This window comes from Syngnathus scovelli, chromosome 21 (genome assembly GCF_024217435.2).
Source record: "Syngnathus scovelli strain Florida chromosome 21, RoL_Ssco_1.2, whole genome shotgun sequence".
Lineage (NCBI taxonomy): Eukaryota > Metazoa > Chordata > Actinopteri > Syngnathiformes > Syngnathidae > Syngnathus > Syngnathus scovelli.
The window spans coordinates 6,509,075-6,525,937 of record NC_090867.1 but is presented as its reverse complement, the minus strand read 5'-3'; the positions used below and the strand labels follow the sequence as shown (position 1 = coordinate 6,525,937).

General features: G+C 46.7%; 4 protein-coding genes and 1 non-coding gene across 6 annotated transcripts; 3 read left to right on the top strand and 2 right to left on the bottom strand.

Annotated features, from left to right (window-relative positions):
* Positions 1-359: 359 nt before the first annotated feature.
* trnac-gca (transfer RNA cysteine (anticodon GCA)) lies at positions 360-431 on the top strand. The gene has a single exon. It is a non-coding gene; the product is annotated as a tRNA-Cys (tRNA).
* Positions 432-1,007: 576 nt separating this feature from the next.
* plxdc1 (plexin domain containing 1) lies at positions 1,008-5,300 on the bottom strand. Its single transcript, XM_049758963.1, has 13 exons — positions 5,157-5,300; positions 3,621-3,724; positions 3,078-3,221; positions 2,947-3,016; positions 2,756-2,878; positions 2,568-2,686; positions 2,412-2,511; positions 2,181-2,276; positions 2,037-2,118; positions 1,917-1,977; positions 1,735-1,858; positions 1,526-1,674; positions 1,008-1,456 (listed from the first exon to the last, which is right to left on the bottom strand). Exons 1-13 carry the CDS (start codon positions 5,224-5,226, stop codon positions 1,331-1,333), a joined length of 1,368 nt encoding a protein of 455 aa, XP_049614920.1. The 5' UTR covers positions 5,227-5,300; the 3' UTR covers positions 1,008-1,330.
* On the top strand, positions 5,255-8,847 carry LOC125991229 (dickkopf-related protein 3-like). Of its 2 annotated transcripts, XM_049758965.1 has the most exons (6): positions 5,255-5,403; positions 5,511-5,663; positions 7,867-8,008; positions 8,075-8,249; positions 8,314-8,515; positions 8,609-8,847. In XM_049758965.1, the coding sequence occupies exons 3-6, from the start codon at positions 7,874-7,876 to the stop codon at positions 8,667-8,669; spliced, it is 573 nt and encodes a 190-aa protein (XP_049614922.1). In that variant the 5' UTR covers positions 5,255-5,403; positions 5,511-5,663; positions 7,867-7,873; the 3' UTR covers positions 8,670-8,847. The 2 variants fall into 2 exon arrangements, with proteins under 2 accessions (XP_049614922.1, XP_049614921.1); XM_049758964.2 differs by lacking the exons at positions 5,255-5,403; positions 5,511-5,663 and having other exon boundaries at positions 5,688-8,008.
* A 241-nt stretch (positions 8,848-9,088) lies between these two features.
* On the top strand, positions 9,089-11,481 carry tectb (tectorin beta). The gene is made up of 9 exons (XM_068649502.1): positions 9,089-9,384; positions 9,553-9,743; positions 10,282-10,433; positions 10,492-10,564; positions 10,631-10,818; positions 10,895-11,057; positions 11,121-11,199; positions 11,272-11,304; positions 11,394-11,481. Exons 1-9 carry the CDS (start codon positions 9,321-9,323, stop codon positions 11,453-11,455), a joined length of 1,005 nt encoding a protein of 334 aa, XP_068505603.1. The 5' UTR covers positions 9,089-9,320; the 3' UTR covers positions 11,456-11,481.
* On the bottom strand, positions 11,462-16,423 carry gucy2g (guanylate cyclase 2g). The gene is made up of 21 exons (XM_049759178.2): positions 16,119-16,423; positions 15,710-16,058; positions 15,524-15,648; positions 15,221-15,403; positions 15,023-15,167; positions 14,831-14,966; positions 14,659-14,762; positions 14,418-14,584; positions 14,210-14,350; positions 14,060-14,140; positions 13,889-13,993; positions 13,753-13,824; positions 13,515-13,683; positions 13,121-13,276; positions 12,881-13,055; positions 12,585-12,725; positions 12,336-12,528; positions 12,002-12,275; positions 11,835-11,926; positions 11,661-11,765; positions 11,462-11,598 (listed from the first exon to the last, which is right to left on the bottom strand). The coding sequence occupies exons 1-21, from the start codon at positions 16,413-16,415 to the stop codon at positions 11,530-11,532; spliced, it is 3,279 nt and encodes a 1,092-aa protein (XP_049615135.1). The 5' UTR covers positions 16,416-16,423; the 3' UTR covers positions 11,462-11,529.
* Between the last annotated feature and the right edge of the window lie 440 nt (positions 16,424-16,863).

Genomic DNA, 16,863 nt, shown 5'->3' with positions numbered 1-16,863 from the left:
CGATTAATGGGTGCGCTGATGTTTTGTATTGCTCTGTCGCCACCCTGCGGTTAAACTCGGAAGCGCATGCTTGAACCAGTATACTATAATATAAAATACTAAAATAAAATTAAAAAACGTAATATAATGAAATAAAACATTTGAAACATTTATTTGAAACAAATAAATTCAATTTCAAGTATGTTTTATGTTGGATTTGCTGAACACTTGCGGTACTATGCTTATTTTTTGGATTATTATTTAAACCGAGCGGTTAAAGGTGGATTCGAAGAATAGTTTACATATTTTTATGCAATGTCAATTGCCGAAACGCTTGCTAGCTATTGATTAATCTTTAATTATACGTAGTGGTCGTCAACGGGGGTATAGCTCAGTGGTAGAGCATTTGACTGCAGATCAAGAGGTCCCCGGTTCAAATCCGGGTGCCCCCTCTTTTTCAATACCTTCTACTTAAATCTTTTTTTTTAAATTGCCATATTATATAAATGACTGTTTTTGTGTTTTTTTTAAATGCAATTGACTTTAATGTCACATAGAAACCGTATGTCTGGAGAGTCTACCCACTTATCAAATGGAGATTATAAACACCAATGAAATCTTTAGTGAATAATTTATCTTATAAATGTATCTATTCTGCACTCTGCTCCACTTTGATGAAACAAAGGGAGTAATTAATATAATGAAGCATCTCAACAGACAAATGAACACACCCAGGAATTGTTTTGAATAGATAAAACATGCATAAATAAAAGTATAATAAAAGTATAGTTCACAACCACTGTGTTGTGAGAGAAGATCAGGAATGCTGAAGGACATCATTAGTCTTAAAATAATTTCAAATAATTAATTAAATAATTTACGGCACATGTGACGCACTGTATAGTGACAGGCAGAACAATTATATGCTTATCCGCTAGGTGGCAGAATTTCCATCATTTCATCCATATTTGAACGCTTAAAGAACTTTGTGTGCAAGTGCCTTGCTTAATAAAGGTTGGGAAACACAGTTATCATTAAACTCTCTGAAACCTTTTTTTAATAGAAGACATTTGACCATGAAAAATAACACCACAGAAAGGATGCCAGTTTCTTAATCTATATAATCTACAGTAATATCATGGAACAACCAAAATGCCAGTTTTAAAAACACAAATGGGAAGTGCACCATACAGTCTGTCCATTGATATTTTATTTTGGATTGATGGAGTTTTCTTCCTTTCATTTTAGACCTTGGTGTGTCAAGGAGACACAAAGCAAGCCAGGAAGAACTGCCACTAGTTGGTAAGTGGATTTTTCTGTTCATCTGTTACCATCCTCAAGATGGCCGCCTTCAGCAGCACTGTTCCGCCTCGATGAAACCTTCCTTCTCGTGACCCGTCAGCTCCACCTCGCCGTAGCTCGACGGGCAGTCCTGGTTGCGGAACTTCGTAGCGGGCCAGTAGTTGTTGCTCCGTCGCTACGGTACATACCATTCAAGTCATTAGGGGGAAATTAAAAATATTTAAAGTGTGACGTATGTTGACACCTGCATGAGGTAGAAGGGCGGTGCCAACGTGGGGTGTGTGTTGATGTAGTACACAGCTAGCAAGGTTAGCGCCACCACTAGGACAAGAGCCCCCACTACACCGGCGATGATGGCCGCATTCTCAGTCATCCTTGTGTGGTCTGGAGGTTCTGTTTTGGGGAGAGTCAGCCATGGAATATGTTCCAGAAACGAGAGACCACTCAACTCACCCCTGGTGACTCCGGCGTCATGGATCATGGCCGAAGATGACGTCGGAGCAGCTGACGAGTACGAGGAGGATAGTGTCGGGTCTTCAGGGGATGCCGTGTAGTAGTCCTCGCATTTGCCTTCAGCCTGCCATATATCACATGACTCAGCTGAGGAACATCTGAAGGCCTCACAAGTCTCTCACCTCTTCAGGACAGTTGTAATCCAGCCACTCCTGCCGAAGACGGTCGATTCCATCTGAGCATCTGAAGCGGAAGCTGGAGTTACTCTGGGCGGGTTGGAATTTGGGACCACGTGGTCGTACCTTTGAAGCGTGTTGCACCACCCGCATCCGCTCGTCAGGTTGGACCCCAAGCAGAGATCGCAGGAGGTGTGTTGAAGACAAGCTGAAAGGGGAAATGAGTTAGTGGACCCAATGGCGTCTTTTCCTGCCATGTTTTTTACGTACTTGGCAGCGGCGTGAATTCAAAAGCCAATCCGCTGGCAATGGTGCTGGTGTTGATTTCCACCCGGTGATACTCGTAGATGGTCCTCTGCTTTGCATCTTTAAGGCAAAAGCATTCTGTAAGATCTCCATCTTTTTGCGCTAGTATCATTAAGATGCTACGACCAGGACGACTTTGCTAACAGCTAATTCTTCTCACAAACATTTTGGCTTGACAGGAAGTTGAAAGATGACCTGCAATCTCCGGAGATGGGATGTAGGCCACGAACGCGTCCGACATTCCCACTTTGACGGGATGCTCTGTCGAGTTAATCCCCTCCACCGGAACCGGGATCTGGACAATAAAAGCGTTGAGTGAATTTGGACGACAGATGTGGAGAAGAAACTCACCTCTCGGTAGTTAAACACCACGGTTCCGTTTTTGTGCAGCGCCGCCTGGAACGTGAAAGCTCCTTCGGTTTCTCGGTCCTTTAATCGTACTTTGTCCCATTGGACCACAAACAGATGACCTGGACGTACACCAGAGCGCCCTCTCTGGTCACACTGGTCACATGTTCCCCTCCATTTCCCACGCTTACCGTTATCTGAATACCTCACGGTGGAGTTCATGGAGAAACCGGGGTCAAAGTTGGCCATGAGGGGGGCGATGTACTGGGTGGCAGTTAGCATGCGGTGGGTGATCTCACCCATGAAGATAAAACCTTGCGGGATGAGAAAAGAACTTCACATCTTCTGTGATGGCTCAGATTTGGGTGATGCTGAAACTCACCACCAGTCGCGACGATAATTTGTCTCAAGTAGTGTCCGTAAAATGGAAAGTCGAATGACAGCGCCACCCTCTGGAAAAAAAAAGCATGATCAGGGGAATATTTTCAAGTTAGCATTTGCGACGCCTCTCACCGCCGCCTTCTGGTGTGCGTTGGACAGGATGCCATGGATTCGGACTTGGCTCTTATGCAACGAGTCCAAGTCCACCCACAGGTCTCGGGTACGCCTGTCGTGGGGGCCGAAACTCTGCCAGCTGTAGTAACGCTGTGAGTCCTCCTGAAGACATATTGGTGAGACAGCGTTATTATCATGGAAGGAGAGCAATGAAAAATGGAACTCGTTGCTCCACATACAGCCGGCGACCCATTTTTTGCCTTTGCGTCGACATTTTCTGGAAGGGAGGGGTTGGGGGGGGCTTCCTAGGTGAGGGGCATTCACTGGCATTGCAGCTGCATGATTGTTAAATCCCTCTCCCTCCCTTTAAACAGGCTCTTTGGCCGTCCAGAAGTTAGCTTTGTCCAAGTGAGTCATCATTGGTAATGTCAGCTGGCGGGACCTCTGCTCTATTTTTCCATTTGGATCAAACAAAGGGTTGAGGCAAGACGCTCAGGCTAGGTCTAAAATCTGCACTACTAAACATAACCGGATGGAGATATTTAATAATTGGCTTCTCACCACTATTTGGGTCATGTTGTCAGGCAGGAAAGTGATGTCCAGACGTCCTCCTTGCGCCGGAACGCTGCGAGAACCTCTCGGCCGTCGGAGGCCGGTCTTGCTCTCTGCGATAAGAAATTCCATCATGTGAGAAAGTTGATTTTAAAAAAAAGTGTGAGAGGAGTTTTAAAGCTAAACGGACACTCTTGGTATCGTGCGGGTACATCTGTTTTTTATTGGCTCAACTCGGAGTTTTTTAAGGTGGAGCACTGCAACTTTTAATTTATGCGCAAGCGTGGGTGATTTTGTAACGGAGAAGCTCGTAAATAACAATTACCTAATTAGCATATTTGAGTCCCAGAGTTTCTGCTACAACTGAAATTTACTTCCAAACTTCTTCCACATTTGTTTACGATTGTGATTCAACAGTAATGTCCAACCCTACCACTAGGTGCCGCTAAAAGGTCATCTTTTAGGAAAATTGGATCTCGCTGACACGGCAATGTCCCAAAAATGAGTCATCAGTCAGTTCTGTTGACATTTAGACAAGCAGCATTTTCACCTTTTTTTTTTTTTTTTTTAAACATGTTGCAACACGCAAATGTCTTGGCGGAAAACAAAAGCTGATGTTCTTTCCGGCTGTTTGGAAGCCCACGAATCCACGGATGATAAAAACATTTCCTCTAACATGAGGTGAAGTGAAGGCATTTGAAAAAAACAAAGTGTTAAGAGCATTTTAGGTTTGTCAGAACAAAGAAAAATCTGTCTTGAATGTGCTAAGCGTGCAAAGTAGCGTACAAAGTCATATTGTGTTATACAAGAGTGTCTGATGTGTATTACGAAATATCCAGAGGTGCTCTTGGCGTGGGCTGAAGCCACAAAAACACACTTCTGGCAGCTCAAGTCTTTGGGTCCTTGAAAAGCGCTATATACATTGAACGAATTATTATTGTTATTATAATCTGGAACTGAAAAAGGAACTTGAGGAACGTGATGGAGTTTCACAACAGGACCTAATTTGACTGGGATTAAAAAATGTCTGTCTGTTCATCCTGCCAATAAATAACGTACGATTCAAATTTTTTAACTCATTAACTGCTTGCACAAAATGGATATTTGACGTCTATATCCGTCAATGGGAGTGAATGAGTTAAAAATTCTCTCAATATCACGTATCATGTTGTTGGCAGGTATGAGAACAGACTCTCTGATGGTGATCACGAGGGAGGCCAGAGGAGGAAAGTGGAGCACCGCTGATTTGTTGGAGGAGGAGCTGAAGAACGGGGTCTGGCTAAAAATATAGAATCTCCAAGGAGAACAGAAATACATACTGTACATGCAGGAAGGTAAGTAGTACACAGGACAGCTTCGAAGTAGGAGTTCCCAAAAAAAACACGACATGTTAATAAATCAAAATTTTTGTGTTTCTGGATGCTTTTGTGTTGAGGGGTCGGGCTCAGTTTTTGGGTTCAGGACAATCCTAAGCTTTGGAAATAAAATCAGGGCATTTCTTGTTTGTCCAATAAACTCTGGAATGGAGTTCGTGGCTAGGCTTACCTTCACGAGTCCTCAGGGTCCCGAACTGAACCTGGAGGAGACATACGAGGAGAAGTCCGCCAAGCTCCATCTCCGCCCGCTTCGTCGTCAATCCCAGGTCTCGACTTCCACTGGGCTTCACCGCCTGCGGTTGCTTTCCCTCTCCTCAGCCAAGGTTTTTGCCCTTGCAGCTTTGCTCCGTGCTCCTTCAGAAGAACATCTGGGACGGCGGCTCCATGACAGCGGGAGAGTTGACAAAACAGCTCGAGTGAGGAGACTCTTTTCTTTCTCTCCCTCTCTCCTCTCTCTCTCTCTCTCTCTCTGACTGTTTGAAAGAGGAAGGAAATATTTATGCCTTTCTTTTTTCTCATTCAGGAGAAGTGGGCCAAAAAAATGAGGAGTATGGGAGGGGCTACCCCCCTCGTGTGAAGCCAAACAAACATGACGATATTTTGGAAAAAAAACATGTTTTGCTGACACTAAAACACCACATGGGCCATGATGGAGATCACCTGGAAAGAGTCATTGGCAAGTGTATTTTAATTTCATTTTCTTGAAAAGGAAGGATTTGACCAGACTGGGATTTCACTCTTCTGGTTTTATTAGTGAAACAATCAAGTTGAAAAACTGGTTGCACTGGTCTCCTCTTCCCATGAGATTTTTCCTTTCTCCATGGAGCTCAGTGTTGTTTGCTGCTGCCGCTCACTAAACTTTTTTTTTGTTTGCTGCTGCTGTTGTGTTGCTCACTGAAAAAAAAAGGTTGTGTTGTTTGCTGATGAACATTGGTGCGTGCGCGCTCACGCTAAATTGCGCTCAGCTGTTGAGGCGCTCTGTGGAGCTCCGCTGCGGGTTGCGCGTTCACGTCACACAGTGACCCCTTGTGGTCACATGCACCCGCAGACAGGCCACAGTAATGCATCAAAGATGACAAGTGGAGGCCATTTAAAGTCAGCTGGGAATGTCAAAACCAATCATGGCTAATTTATATTAGCTTATTGATCGGCAAATCTGTCTTTGGTTTTTGATGGCTTTCACAAATGTGATCCAAATGTGCGCTCATGACCAAAACAATGTCTGGAGACTTTTCTGGGTCGCCTGACTCACTGTTGCTGTGCCGTCAGAGTTTTGATGGAAGCCTCATTGATTTACAACTGTTAACTTCACGTTGTACTCTTCGCCCTCGCGGCGTTTCAAATTTGGCACAGGGGAAACTTGTCGGGGCTGTTTCCCATTACGGCAGGAATCACATTGGCCTTTCTTGTCCCAATTGGAAACAGGCTATCGAGAATATCGGGTCGACCCAGAAGAAAAACAGAACTCATTAAATAAAAGACAGGTTGTTATCAAAGAGCCCGGACACTACAAATTAAACTAAAAAATAATTTTTTTAATGTATCCAAAAGATAATACTGAGTTTTTAGTTTCAATTGTGCAACAACGTACAAACGTGCATTGTTTTGATTTGCAAGGCCGGTAAATTGGGGGGGGATTCCTCTCAGCATCTTCGCCCGCCCTACTGTGGTCAGCATTCATGGCTCCCCGCGGGGGGTCAAGGTCCATTACAATGGGCAAAGATCACCCTGCCCCGAAGGTTGTTTTGTTACACACCCCCTCCTCTCCTCTCCGCCTCGCTAGCACGTTGATTGAGAAAAGGGAGCACGTTCATTACGGAGGTCATTAGCGGAGTCACAAACACTGGGGGAGCATGTTCACACTTATCTACTGGCTAAACAAATACAAGCGGCGGCCATCTTGGTGTCACTACGAATGGACAACAAAAAGAGAGCTGACATCGTGAAACTTGAATTCGTGTTTGTAAAAAAACAAAACTTTAGTGGCGTTTCTATCTTTTTTCAATACGCAAGAATTTCATCTTTTCAGTCCATCGAGGCCATATTTACATATTGCTAATGGGTCCAGTTGCGGCCATTGTGTCAGCTAATTGAGCAGCAATTATGTCATTAGTCTGTGTTAGCATGTTTTGATAAAGGATTTAAGTAGCCGGCGCAGGATAGCGATCACCTCTGTCTGCCGTCAACGATATGCAAAGGAGTCCCGGACTTATCCCGGCATCAGTCTGAGGGAAAGTACTGAATGCTAATCAACGGTTAGCAATTGATGAAAACATTTGGATTTGTTTTAGGGAATAAGGGATGCGGGCAAATACATCTGTTAGAATTGAAGTAATGTGATTGCTTTGCCAAGAAAAATGAGTTCTTCTCAGCCCCATTTATGCCTCCCCCCATTGACCCCCATCGCCCCCCCTCCCATCCCTGAGAACTAATAGCTGATGGTAATTACATTTAATGAGATCATGGGGTCGTCTGCAGGGTGCACTCCTGCAAATTGGTCTCGGCATGGGGTCTGAGGTAGGGGGGCGTTGGGGTTTAGGTCCCCAGATTGTTTTTTGGGGGGAGTCATGCAGTGGCTAGTAGCTCTTGTGGTCGTTCCCAACTTTAGGGGGGACGTCGGGCGGTGACTCGTTGTTTTAGCTAATCCATTAACAACTAATTGTCTCCTCCTCCCTCGCTACTTGAACAAACAGCCCATTGGGAGGGGGCCGGGGTTACCCACAGGGGGGTCGACTTGGAGCATTATAAAAGTGAAAGAGGAGCTCGGACACTGTCACTTGCTGACGTTGAGATTTTTGCTGCCACCTCCAAGACGCCAAGTCGTAAAACTCCCGACCTGGTCTCGATTTGCCCTCCATTTTGTTTGCCATGTTGCCCAGCGTGTGGATGGCGAGCCTGTGTCTGTGCTTCACTCGGACCGAGGCGCACATTTGGGCGTGGATGCTAAACATGCCCCACAGTCCACCCAAAGACGGGACTGCGGCAATTCGGGACGTCGCGCCCCCTGCCAGATCCACCACGGTAAGACTTATTTCTCGTGTTCTAGTTTTTCAAAAAGTCCTGAACACGCGTCACGCTTGTCCATAGCCGATGTGCCACCACGACAGGACCTGCGGACGAGGTTTTTCCTGCGACCGCCACTTTGGCCTGTGCGTCCCCCTCCGCGGGGAGGGGCATTACTGCCGCAGGGACGCCCAATGCGTGCGAGGCCTCAGCTGCATGTTCGGCAAATGCCACCGCAGCATTCCCAATGGGCAAGAGGGTAAGTGACCTACTTTTCAATCTAAGCATTATTCCCAATTGGAAATAAAATTTGAATCCCCCAGGCGCACGATGTAAGGTGGACCGGGACTGCGGGGCGTCCATGTGCTGCGCACGCCACCACGGCGAACGCGTGTGCAAGAGGCGGCTGATGCGCGACGACGGCTGCTACGTCCCCGACGGCGGCCTGGCGTTCAGCATCAACCAGATCTGTCCCTGCGACGAGGGTCTGCTTTGTCGGGAGAATATCGCCCCACACAGGAGAGAGTGAGTATCATCCCAACCCAAGATTACAATAATTCTAAATATTTAGGTTTTCTCATGTCGACGTGACCTAACTCCGACTTGGTTGTCTTCCAGGAGGGATTTTATTTACCAGAAGGAGCACACAAGCTGGACGTGCCAAGTTCCCAAAAGCTAACGCCGAGCTCAATCCTAACACTATTTATTAACTCCATTGTACAGGATTTTGTATATAAAAATTGTCCCCATGTTTTTGATTATTTCTTGTAATATTTGTGACCTGAAGCACTCCACTGACTCATAATAACACTGCTGTATTTCAATAGAACCAATAAAAATGTGAATGTGTCCTCGAATGAGCCACACTTTGGTCCTTTTAGTAACTCAAATAACATGTCTGCTGTAACTCGAGCTTTCGTTAGATGCTATCGACGCGACTCATTTTGATGTTAATCAGCTGCGGTGAGACGTTCGTACGAATCTTGATTCTCTCCCTTCAATCTTAAGTGAATAACCAGGCGCAAAATTAAGTGTATGAATATTTTGGGACATCGTATGCCTTTCGTCAAGGTTCTTCTTATTGTTGCTGTAAAATGGCACATTTCCATCAGGTCCATCTTTGCAAAAAAAAAAGCGGCCGAGCGAGCGTCCCGAGAGATGACAGTCATTTAAAAGTGAATGTCCGAGCAGCACAGAAGGCTTTTTGTTGGCGGGCCCACAATGGAGGGAGTGGGAACGTGGACCACCTCCGCCACGGAGCGTACATAAAATGCTAGGGACAGCACACAGGTGAACAGTCTCCCAAAATATTTGTGTCCTGCATGGAATCATGGCCGCCGCTTTGCTCCTCGTGATGCTTCCTGTGGTGTTGACCTGTGTTCCCCAGAAAGCAGGTAAAACAACTTTGGATTTTTGGTTTTTAAAATAATTATTCCTCATGAAATTCATCTAGAAGAAGAACTGTGTCCCGGTTTACCCGACCTTTCGCCGTTATTTGGGGCAGTGATGCCTCTGCCCCAGGATGCTCACTAAACAGCGCGTTTCTTTGTCCGACGTTTCAGATTACGTGATGGTGTCGTGCTTCCCCAACGCCATTATCGCCAACGTGCCCGAGTGTCCATACGGCTGGGAGATGGAGCAGCTCTCTCTGGGGGGTGTGTGCTCCACAGGGGTGCATAGCTCTGGTTACTACCGCTTCATCATTCCTGACCTGACGCCCAAGAACCATTCGTACTGCGGCACACAATCGGAGGTGAGGCAAGCTAGCAAGCTAGCTAAATATTACCCCCCGCAAACTATAAAAATATTTGTGGCCGTGTTGGAGCTCTGTAAATCCAGTTTGAGCCTTGTCAGTCAAGGCCCCATCTGGATGACACTTCCATGTTTTTGCAATCGCTTTAAAAGGAAACTTTATTTTTCTTCTTCCGTGGCTACCGCCAAATAGCTCGCCTCCCGCGCGCAGTCAGACCGCCGCTGCGTGACTCCAATACGACTTTTGAATGATGGCCAAAATCAGCCAACATTACAACACACTGCTGCTTGACCCACTTTGATCTGACAAAAACAGGCAAACACAGCAGATGGAGAAGTAACAGAAATTCTCAAAGCCATGCAAGCTTGTTTAATATCTCACGGCGCACCCCCTCGCCCCCGCACATACCGGAAAAAAAAGAACTTAGGGTTGGGTTAGGAGTGTTTGGGTAAGGCTGCTTTGGGTTAGAATTGGGTTTAAGTACCCAAAGAATTTCTTCCAACCAAAATGTTTGTGTTTTTCCCACATTGTGGTCCAGTACATCCCTGGCAAAGACGCCCGCTACATCTTCTTGAACTGGGTGGTGTCCAACGACACATCCCTGACGCTCAGGAACCAGCCGGTCAACTACACCTTCAGCTGCGTGTACCGAGCCACTTATCTAGTCAACAACGCCGTCTTCAGTCAGAGGTCAGTAAGCACCTGGTTCAGGTCTTGGAATGAGTTTGGACTCAAGTGTTTTTTCTAGAGTGGCCACCGTCTACGTCAGCAACGGAACTTTGGGCTCCTTTATGTCACAGCTGTCCATGGGTGTGTTCACGGTGAGTTTCCCCAATCCTGGAAAGATGGCGGATGTTTTGACAGTCCAATTTGATGCCCCCCCCCAGAACGCCAAGTTCCTGTACGCCAAAGAGGCGCCGTACGTTATTGACACCTCCGAGATCGGATCAGAAGTCTTTGTCGGTGTGGAGGCCAAAGGGCTGAGCGGACGTTTCCGCGTGGTCATCGAAAACTGTTGGGCTACCCCGACGCCATACTCCACAGATAGGAGGAGGTGGAGCCTCATCATCAACAGGTATGGAAATGTGAAGTCTGCCTAGCAACTAGCAACCAAGCTAACCTGTCTTGTTTTCTTTCATGTGTCCATCCAGCTGCCCATCTGATGACACCGTGAACATTTTCGAAAACGCCAAAGATGGCCGCTCCACCTTCAAGTTCAACTCTTTCCGCTTTCGGGGTCAGGAGAAGTTGTCCACCGTGTGGCTCCACTGCGAGGTCTACGTTTGCGACAGCGAACGACTCATCTGCCAACCCGTGAGTCCGAACATCTCGGTTAAAGAAAACTTTTCTTAAAACTGCATTTCCTCCCGTGTGAAGAGTCCATGTCCAGAAAGAAGACTGGCATCCAAAGTGGAGACACACGGTGGCATCTTGACTGCTGAATTTTCCATCAGAGGTACAGTTCGGTACTCATTAAAAAAAAAAAACACTTAATGACAAATAATATAAATCACAATTGTCTTCACAGCTAATGGATCGGCCAATGAAGGTCACATTATAGGTAAATACACCTGGATTGTCACAATGCATTAATTTGCACACATTGTGTGTGTGTATGTTGTGTAATTGTGTGTGTCTTTTGTTGTCCAGGAGTGTCTTCACCTCTCCTGTTGCTCATCCTAATCAACACATGCTGTCATTATATGTTCTAAACTTGAAGTACATGTCTTGAAGCCCCACAATTAAATAAATATCAAAAGAGTATAAATCTGGTGTCCCGGGTAAATTAAATGTCCACTGGAACCAAGGCGACATCCTCCCCGGTAGGTTTCTTGGTGCTGCACACTCCAGTTTTCTTGACAGTACAAAAAATTAGGTAATTCGAAACACAACAGAAGAAGATACAGATGGGTGTACCTCTGCTGCCACCTGGAGGCTCGAGCCCGCATGTGCAGGGCTGGGTAGAGGAGGGTGGAACCCTTGTTTGCTCAACAGCCAGTAGGTCTTGTGGCAGCCTTTACCCTGATGCAAAAAAAGTTCTGAAGATTAGCATATGGGTGTCAAACACAAGCCCGTGTGTTTTCAAATCACCTTCATTTCGATTTGTCCCCTCTCCTCAAGCTCGAATGAGCCCACCTGGACCAGAATGTCAGCGGTGGACTGTGAGATGTGAATCTTCAAGGCTGATGAAACAGGAAGTAGGTCATTTGTGTACACACCAGTTTGTTAAGCAATTTTTTTTTTGCAGGTTGTCTCACGTAAACTGTTGCTCTCCATTCGAGAAGCCATGTTGACCGTATCGCCAAACAAACAATAGCGAGGCATCGTGCTCCCGACCACGCCGGCAACAACTGGACCTGAGTGGATGCCGATGCGGATGGCTAAGTTCTCCGTGGGCATGTGGCGAATCCGGAAGCATTTGATAGCGCTCAAGAAGTGTAAGGCCATGGTGGCGATCTCCACGGCGTGCTGCTGGCCGTTGGTGATGGGAAGACCGCTGGCCACCATGTAGGCGTCCCCGATGGTCTCCACCTGGAAGATGAACTCATCAATAACTACGAGTAACAAAAAACTTTTTTCCAGGCCGTGCACCTTGTAGACGTCGTACATCCGGATGATGTCATCAAAGAGGCTGTAGAGGTCGTTGAGGAACATGACCACCTCCATGGCCGAGCTGACGGCGCACATGGAGGTGAAGCCCACGATGTCGGAGAAGAAGATGCTCACCACGTCGTAGCTACGAGGCTCCACTGATTTCCCCGCCATCAGCTCGTCCGCGATGTACCTACGAGACCAGACGACGCGTTACCGTCGAGGGGACTCGGTCGTCAACGTGGTTACCTCGGCAACATGCTGGAAAGAAGCTTGTCTGTGCGAGCCTTCTCGGCGACCAGTTGATTGGTCCTCTCCTCCACTACATCCTCCAGATGATTGGCGTATTTTTCTAACTTCTCCACCATGTTGTCAAGAATGTTTGAATGGCTGCAACGCGGAAGGGAAAAAGAACTCAACATTTTTGAGGAATATTTGTATAATTTTTTGTTTTCCTTTTCAGTCCCTGTTCTTGGTGCCCCCTTGCCACCCCAAAAAACATCCTAGCGCCGCCAGTGCTGGAAAAGGAAAAATAATATTGAGACCTCTCCGGACTGGCCTCCTTCAGCTGTCTTAGAATGGACCTAAACGGTGGTCGGTGTTCTGGATTTTCATTCCAGCAGATCCTGATCAGCGAGTTGATGTTTTCATCGCACAGTTCAGACAGGGCCGGTCTGAGGGGCTCGCCGCAGATGGGCCCCCGCAACCTATTGATGATCTCTGCGGAGATAAGTTGACAATTGTTATTGACTACAAAAATGAGACCAAAATATTTTCATAGCAACCTTTGGGCTCCATGTTGAAATCATGGTATGGCCCGCCCTTGGAGTTGTACATGAGCTCCCACAGGATGATAGCAAAGCTGTAGATATCCCCTTTGGGGGTCCCGTTGACATCTGTGTTGATTTGTCTCAAAAGCTCCGGAGCCGTCCAAAACAACCCTGAAACATCACGTCACTCGTTTGTTGCTCACATTGTTCAAATGCTGGAATTCCAAAACATTCTTGTGGTTTTGGTTTTGAAGGCATTCACCAAACTTTGCTCCCATGCTCCACTCGCATGCGATAATGAAAATTGAAATGTCACACAATGTCTCGTATATGTTTCTAATTTGAGTCCAATCTCATAAACGTTTTTGTAACTTTCTCGCATGTTAGGACTTCAAATATTTCTTCTAACCGTCATATTTGGGAGATCCCGGCGGGCCCCGGTTGCTTTTACTGCCATATTTAAACTCCCACAGTCCGAACCCGGATAATTTGACCTGCAGCCGGCTGTCCACCATGCAGGTGCTGGTCTTTAAGTTTCCGTGGAACTTGAGCCTGCTCTTGTGGATGAAGTCCATTCCCTGCAAAAGGTAACACGGGTCACGTCAGAGCGGGGGGTCTCAAAACAATCGGTGAAAAGCGATACCAACGTTGACGATGTCGTAAGCAAAGGAAAGCTTGAACATCCCATCCAGCTCCACGTCGGAAGCCTTCAAAATGTCCTGCAAACAACGACACTACTCTTTATTTTTATTATCTTTTTCAAGAGGATCACAGCTCACTGACCTTCAAGCTGCCCTTGCTGCAGTACTGCATGACCAGACAGGCCTTAGGCGGCTCCACACAGGCACCAAAAAACTGGACCAGGTTCTCGTGCTTCATCTCCTTCATCTGTCTTAGAGGTGTAGATTTAGCAAGGCGGAATTAGCGGCGAAAAAGTACTCTGAAGAACATTACCATGTTGAATTCAGTGAGGATAGAAGCCTGAAGTTTCTCGCAAACATCTCGCTTGATGTACTTAATGGCCACGTAATTTCCCTGAGTCAGAAAAGTCAAAGACAGAATTATTTATTTATTTATTTATTGGATTTTATTCTACTAAAGTACCCGGTAAAGTCCAATGGTGGTGTAGACGTGCTCTTTGCCCATTTTATCCTTGAAGCAGTAACTCTTGTTGGACAAAGTAGAACGCGAACCTGCACTGCCACTCAGAGTCCTGGTGGTGCTCCGTGACGTGGTCTGGACCCCCTAGAACGAGACCACTCAAACCAAACCCACAAAAAAATATGCTACATTCGACGACAAAAGTAAGTACCGACGCCTCTCTGACGATGGTGATGTCAGAGTAGTCGATGAGCCACCAACGTGAGTCCTCCAGGCTGCTCTGTAAGCGCAACTTCTGCAGCACCAGGACGCCGAGGCCCAGCACGGCCAACACGCCCACGACGGGGAACGTGACCAGAAGAGCCAGAAGGGCGACTTCTTACATGACACCGGCTTGTTAGGTTAGTAGTCGTCCTAACTGCTCGCCCCTCCCCTCTCTAGACAAAGCATACCGTTACTCGGCCATTCGCAAAGTTCGTTGTTGAAGCCGCATTCGGGGTTGTCGGCCGGAGGTCGTCCTTTGGGCCAGGTCACTGCGGTGAACATGGGCGTGGTCCTGAAATTTTATATTCCAACCATATTTGTTTAAAGCTCAACAAAATGAAATTTTGTGTCGCTTATTACCGTATGCTTTTGCTGTGGCTGTCAAAATGGAGGACGGGGACAAACGCGGCGGTGTCCTTGGAGTACTGCAGGTCGTAAATGGAATAGTCCAAGTTCCTCTCCCCGTCCTCGTCAAAGTGGACCAGTCCTGACGCTCCTGCGAGAGGAGCCTCGCTCAGTGTGTTGTCGTTTGAAATTTAAAAGCTCATTTACCATAAAAGCGAATGCTGTTCTTGTTGTTCAGTTTCTCCAGAACTTGACGTCCATCACGAGGATCCTTGCCTTCTTTCAAGACCTCCTTCAGAGCCATGGCGTAGAGCAGCACGGCGTCGTGCAGGTAGGCCGAGTAGGTGCTCACCTGAAACGGATGCAATCAATATTCCTTCTTTTCCTCCTTCTCCATCTTTTTACCTCTCGTTCAGATGTCAGGTTGCTGTGGAATGGAGGTCCTCTGAGTCTCTCATACACCTGCTCAAAGAAGTCATAGTACTCGTAGCCGTCATACGACTTCTGGCCAATGATGAAAGTCATGTCGAAGGCTCGGTGGGCCCCTTGGTTCATTTGGCTGGCCACTGAGTATTTCCACACGTTGTCCTGCTCAGTGAAAAACATCAAAATCATAGTCACACCTTGAAGAGCATTAGGTAAGTTCTAGATAGTTAATGTTGCTAATTAGCTTGGATTATTTTCTATTTGATGGAGATTTTCACTCACCACGCCGCCACTGACCTCAAAATGCTGCACCAGGAAGAAGACGTAGTCGCCGCCCATCAAACCTTGCCGCTCGGCCTCCAGCAGCAGCGCCGACGAGTCTTCCTTGTTGGTCAGGACCACGATCACTGCACACCAACACATGTGTAAAAAAATAAAAAATAATAAAATCTAAAAGTGAATTATCACCTCTTGCTACAGTTGCGATGTACTTGACGTTGCGGTAAACCAATTGTGCGTCGCTGGTGTCGAATTGGACGGCAGCTGTCAACTTGAACTTTGACCTAAGCAAAGTCTCCACCGTCATCCACAGCGCGTCCACTTTGTCCCACGTATTGGAGTCCAAGCCGCCGCCAATCATGGCCAGATGCGTCCACCCGAAGAACTCCAAGGTCTTCACCAGCACTTCGGAGCTCCTCTTAAGCGGCGGCACCACGTTGATGTACGAGTCGTACACTTTGCCGTCATCCATCTTGGATGATTGTCCCACAAAACCGAACATCGGGATGCTCCACGCCGACGCGATCAGGCCGGTCACCTTTACACAAATATATTAGTAGCATCTTAAATAGAATCACAAAAATCCAAAAAGGCGTACCTCAGCTTCTTCAGGACACGCTGGACCAAAGACGGCGGACACGTTGTCCTTCCACACCTGTTCAATGAAGCCCCCTAAGGACAACTTGGGGCTGCAGGCTGTGTCCATGTAGACGAAACCCAAGCTGTAGTTTCCCAAGAAGGTCGGGTTGGTGTTCACCTTGTCCACGGCGATCTGGATCGCAGATCCCAGCCGCTGCGCACTGAAGGGGTACGACGAGTTCCAAGGAGCCTGGAAGCCGATCAGCAGCTTGGGAGGGGTCGAACCGGGACCGGCGCCGGCTGTCAGGGTAAGCATCAGGTGGAGCACCTGGGTGACACCCGAGGATGATCTACTCGTCGTCATCTTCACACTACGAGTGACTTGGCGTCACACGGCTTAAATAGCGACCCCGTCATCCTCAGTGATGCTGGACAGGAGGGGCCGAATTTGCTCAAAATATTTGGACTTTAATAAACATAATGAGGCGTGTGTTTATTATTTTGAAATATTAGGAAAATATATGACAATTTATGCAATCAGTATTTTGTATCTTACTGTATAGATAGCAAGAGAGATTAAAAAAAAAAAAAAGATAAGAGTTGGTGTTGATGAGATTTTATCAACAAATTCCAAAGGTTAATTTGCAACTTTGTTGATAAATGCCGGTGTCAAAGTTCATCAACACAGTGTGAAAAAAGATTTTTTTAATTTATTTGCTTTTGCAATTGAATGTATAGGAAATAAAGCACACACACACATATGC

Excerpts from the sequence above, each read along its gene's own strand:
- plxdc1 (XM_049758963.1), bottom strand. The coding sequence starts at position 5,226 with ATGGAGCTTGGCGGACTTCTCCTCGTATGTCTCCTCCAGGTTCAGTTC. Across the intron at positions 2,687-2,755 it reads CGTGAGGTATTCAGATAACG|GTCATCTGTTTGTGGTCCAA; the intron begins GTAAGCGTGGGA and ends GTGTACGTCCAG. Across the intron at positions 1,859-1,916 it reads ATTACAACTGTCCTGAAGAG|GCTGAAGGCAAATGCGAGGA; the intron begins GTGAGAGACTTG and ends GATATATGGCAG.
- LOC125991229 (XM_049758964.2), top strand. The coding sequence starts at position 7,856 with ATGTTGCCCAGCGTGTGGATGGCGAGCCTGTGTCTGTGCTTCACTCGG. Across the intron at positions 8,009-8,074 it reads CCCCTGCCAGATCCACCACG|CCGATGTGCCACCACGACAG; the intron begins GTAAGACTTATT and ends GCTTGTCCATAG. Across the intron at positions 8,250-8,313 it reads CATTCCCAATGGGCAAGAGG|GCGCACGATGTAAGGTGGAC; the intron begins GTAAGTGACCTA and ends TGAATCCCCCAG.
- tectb (XM_068649502.1), top strand. The coding sequence starts at position 9,321 with ATGGCCGCCGCTTTGCTCCTCGTGATGCTTCCTGTGGTGTTGACCTGT. Across the intron at positions 10,434-10,491 it reads AACGCCGTCTTCAGTCAGAG|AGTGGCCACCGTCTACGTCA; the intron begins GTCAGTAAGCAC and ends TGTTTTTTCTAG. Across the intron at positions 10,565-10,630 it reads TGTCCATGGGTGTGTTCACG|AACGCCAAGTTCCTGTACGC; the intron begins GTGAGTTTCCCC and ends GCCCCCCCCCAG.
- gucy2g (XM_049759178.2), bottom strand. The coding sequence starts at position 16,415 with ATGCTTACCCTGACAGCCGGCGCCGGTCCCGGTTCGACCCCTCCCAAG. Across the intron at positions 14,351-14,417 it reads CCATCGTCAGAGAGGCGTCG|GGGGTCCAGACCACGTCACG; the intron begins GTACTTACTTTT and ends GTCTCGTTCTAG. Across the intron at positions 11,766-11,834 it reads GGGGACAAATCGAAATGAAG|GGTAAAGGCTGCCACAAGAC; the intron begins GTGATTTGAAAA and ends TTTTTGCATCAG.